General features: G+C 45.1%; 1 protein-coding gene across 1 annotated transcript; it reads right to left on the minus strand.

Moving 5' to 3' along the window:
- Window positions 1-1,003: 1,003 nt before the first annotated feature.
- Window positions 1,004-2,152, minus strand: LOC147617119 (protein BYPASS1-LIKE-like). The gene has a single exon (XM_086776438.1). The coding sequence runs from the start codon at window positions 2,150-2,152 to the stop codon at window positions 1,004-1,006; it is 1,149 nt and encodes a 382-aa protein (XP_086632564.1).
- Between the last annotated feature and the right edge of the window lie 1,377 nt (window positions 2,153-3,529).

Here is a 3,529-nt window from a genome sequence, read left to right on the forward strand (position 1 = left end):
TTTTCTAATAAGTTTTATTATAATTGTATTGAGGGGTTGCATGCGAGGCTAGGAACCCCCCTCAACATATTATATACATGCACAAAGGAACTTTACACTATCAATTCTCGCGCACACATATTGCTTTTAGTTATGTGTAAGGTCACTTGCAAATATTACAACACTTTTATAAATCAAGAGGACAAATATTTCTTTTAGTTATGTGTAAGGTCACTTGCAAATATTACAACACTTGTATAAATCAAGAGGACAAATATTTCTTTAGCTATTAGTGCTTTTCTTTAACTTGCTTTTCTTTATGAAGAGATTGGAAGGGCATATAACTAAATTTCCCAAAACCCTTCCCTTCCTTTGAAGATTAATTGTGTTTTCACCCTTCTTGTAAAAGTTTTGACCCCCTTGGAAGGGTACTGCAACCTTCAAATTCTAGCCCTACACTCGTGACACTCCAATAGTGTGTGCTCTTGGCACCGGCCTAGCATTCATTATAGTTATCCAAAGGGCCCTACGTGAAGGCTGAGATGTTCAAGGTTGTGCAACGTAGTCACAAAATCTTTCAGACCACAATCAAAATCTCGTCACCAGTCTGTCTCAAAACTCCCCTTGCAGTATGAAAAGTGAGCTGCCAAAGCTACTTACTTTGCCAATGCTCAAATTATGAATCCTTCTTAGAGGATCCCCCTTGTGCAAAGAGAGAAGAATACCTTCTTCTCGGAAGAGAAGCTTAATATTGCAGAAACTTAAAGTATGCGCTTCTCATTCTTAAGCAAGAAAATGGTCCATAATTTGACCCTTCTAATAAACAATTAAACGGTCCTCTTTGGGTTTATGACTTGCAAAGTGAAATTTTGTGCCTTGAGAAGAAGCGCAAATGATCTGATGTAATTAGTAAATCAATATCCAATTTCAAGTATACCATGTTTACATTTGTCTTTGTGCCGGCTTTACACCCTATCTACATTTGTTTTGTAAGACTTTCCAGCCTAACTACATTACTTCAGGGCTACCAAAACTTCAGGGGCATGGCGTGTGACAGAGGGCTCACACGTGCAACCCCGTTCGCGTGAGGGAGGCAAGCAACGCTATCCTTGTATCTGCCAGCAACCTGAAGTGTAGCTATGAAGGTTTGAAGCTCTTCCGCCCTCTTGCTGGTAGTGTCAGCAAGACGGCTGAGATCGTCCCTTACAGCTTGAGATCGTGCAGTACTGGGCTGTTCCAAAGTTTGTCTCAACATCTCCAAAGTTTGTCTCAACATCTCATTGATCTGTGTAACAGAAAGATCTAGGATGTCGAGGTCGGGTAAGAGGGTAGATCCATGGGGCTTCTTGTGTGCTCTCTCCAGCAGCTCTTTGTTGACTTTAGCTTGGAGTGCTAGAAGAGGAGTTGCCCACAATGGACCTAGTTGAGATCGGGGAGGATTCCCAGAAGGGAGCGCCGCTGCAAGCAGTTTGCAGACGAAGAGGGTAGCCATTTCCCCTCCATACAAAGCAGCGGACAACGCAAAGGAGGAGGAGGAGGAGGAGGAGGAGCAGGTGGGCGTATTCTGTACATCCTCATCCGGGGCCCTGAGCTTGTCCCCCATTCTTCTAAGCATTGAGCTACAGACTGCCTGCCGATGGTGTGTCCGCCGCAGGTGTGCGCGGCCAGGAGTAGCAGGCTCTCGCAGGTCTGCTCGCATCTGCTCTGCTGAGATCAGAGCATTTCTTGCTAGCAGCAACGCACCCCTTTCGGTTCTCAATCCTGTTTTGCAGCGCAGGTAGCCGATGGCAAGCTGAACGGCTTTGACATAGCCGTGCACGCCACCCATCACATCCCTCACCACTTGGCACACATCCAGTAGCTTCACGCTGTCATCCATGTACTGCTGGATCAGCTTCATGTCTCGGACGGGCAGGGACGTTTGCAAGCATGGAGCGAGGGCCTTCACAGACGCCTGTGTGGAGAGCAGCATACCCACAGCACTGGAGAGCCAGCTCAGACCGAGGAGGGACGACTTGGAGTCGCCAGCCTGTGTAAGAAGCTCCTGGAAGCAGTGTGCCAGATCAGCCTCGAATGCTTGCGAGGCAGATGCAGTCTCGGTGTAGACGCGGGACTGGCGCTTGTTACAGTGAAGGCGGCAAAGAAGGGAGGAGAGGAAAGACCTGGAAGCCATAGTACTGATGGTGCTGCTTACTGAGGAGCAGACAGCAGCTGTTAGATCTATCTGCAATGACTGGCATTCAAATAGAGGGAGATGAGAAGGGAGCAGTAGTCGAGGAGACAGGGAGGGTGGCCATTATTTAATGAGCAAGGGTGGCCTCTCAGCAGACACAACGCAATGCGAGATGCTGGCACGTCTTCACTTTTGCCGACTGCCATCGCTCTCTCTGCGGCTGCGGCTATTGCCACCACAGGCAAATTAAATTACATCTTTCCTACTCAGAGATCATCCCGCATGACACAATGTTGATGCTCATGCTACCCTACTCGACGACAAAAGGTGTACGTCGCTCATGATGCATTCACATGGAGACTTACGGGTTTTGCGTGTGATAAAGAAAAGCTCCACACGTGCACTCGTCCCCTCGCTCATATTGGCCGTGACCGTGGTGGTAGAAAACTATTGATTGAAAATAGTAAGCATCATTACATTTTCGAAATGGATTCATAATGGACTAGGAAGCTCTAATTTCTAACGGAGGTGCTAGCAATAAGAAGATTGAAAATCAAAGACATAATAGATCTGTTTTAGTGGCTCGTTAAAAGGATATAATGTGTATACATGGGGGATAGAACCAAGGATTTCCAATGCACTAATGTGCACATTTTCTCATGGATTTGACCACACAAGGACGTCAAAGGACTTTAAAAACACTGTCTCCAAGCCTCACATGCAATCAACTGACCTATTGTGTATGACTGCTACCTCAGAAACACTATAAAATATCAAGCTTTGTGTGTTGTCCTCAAAAAGGTCCAGAACTGTAATAAGAGATGATGTGAAGAATCACTTTCCCTAAACTAATACTAGTTAGAAAAACATCTTTATACCACCTGCTAATCATTTAAATGCCTAGATGACTCAGAATCAGTCCTACATCCCAAGCCCAACTCAACCAGAGTTAGCTCTCACCTGCAGCCTTACCACCAAAAGAACTCCTTCTGTACAAAATAGAATTGATCCAAAACACATAACAAAACCTTTGTATCACATAATTTGATCCTGTGGATATTAAAAGAAGACTTTGTAACATGTATAAGCCTCAATATTGAGCAGAGGAAGGAAACAAACAGCATATCAAAAGAAACTCTCTCATATGATCACAAGAAAATCCAAACGTGTATTCTCAAATATTCAAAAGATCATCATCTATCAGTCAATTGTAGAAACTGTTTTGCAGGCTTCACTAGTACCTGGTAGAATTGGGATAGCTTGAGCAATCCTCAAGACTAGTCCAAGTTCTAAGAGCAGTGCTCCGTGGGAGGTTTTGGGACACCATCCACAAAGAAGACTCTCCCTTTCCTGCAACTCCCTGCACTGGGACACACC

Source organism: Cibotium barometz, chromosome 37 (genome assembly GCF_041138505.1).
Source record: "Cibotium barometz isolate CiBa-2024 chromosome 37, ASM4113850v1, whole genome shotgun sequence".
In the NCBI taxonomy this organism is placed as follows: domain Eukaryota; kingdom Viridiplantae; phylum Streptophyta; class Polypodiopsida; order Cyatheales; family Cibotiaceae; genus Cibotium; species Cibotium barometz.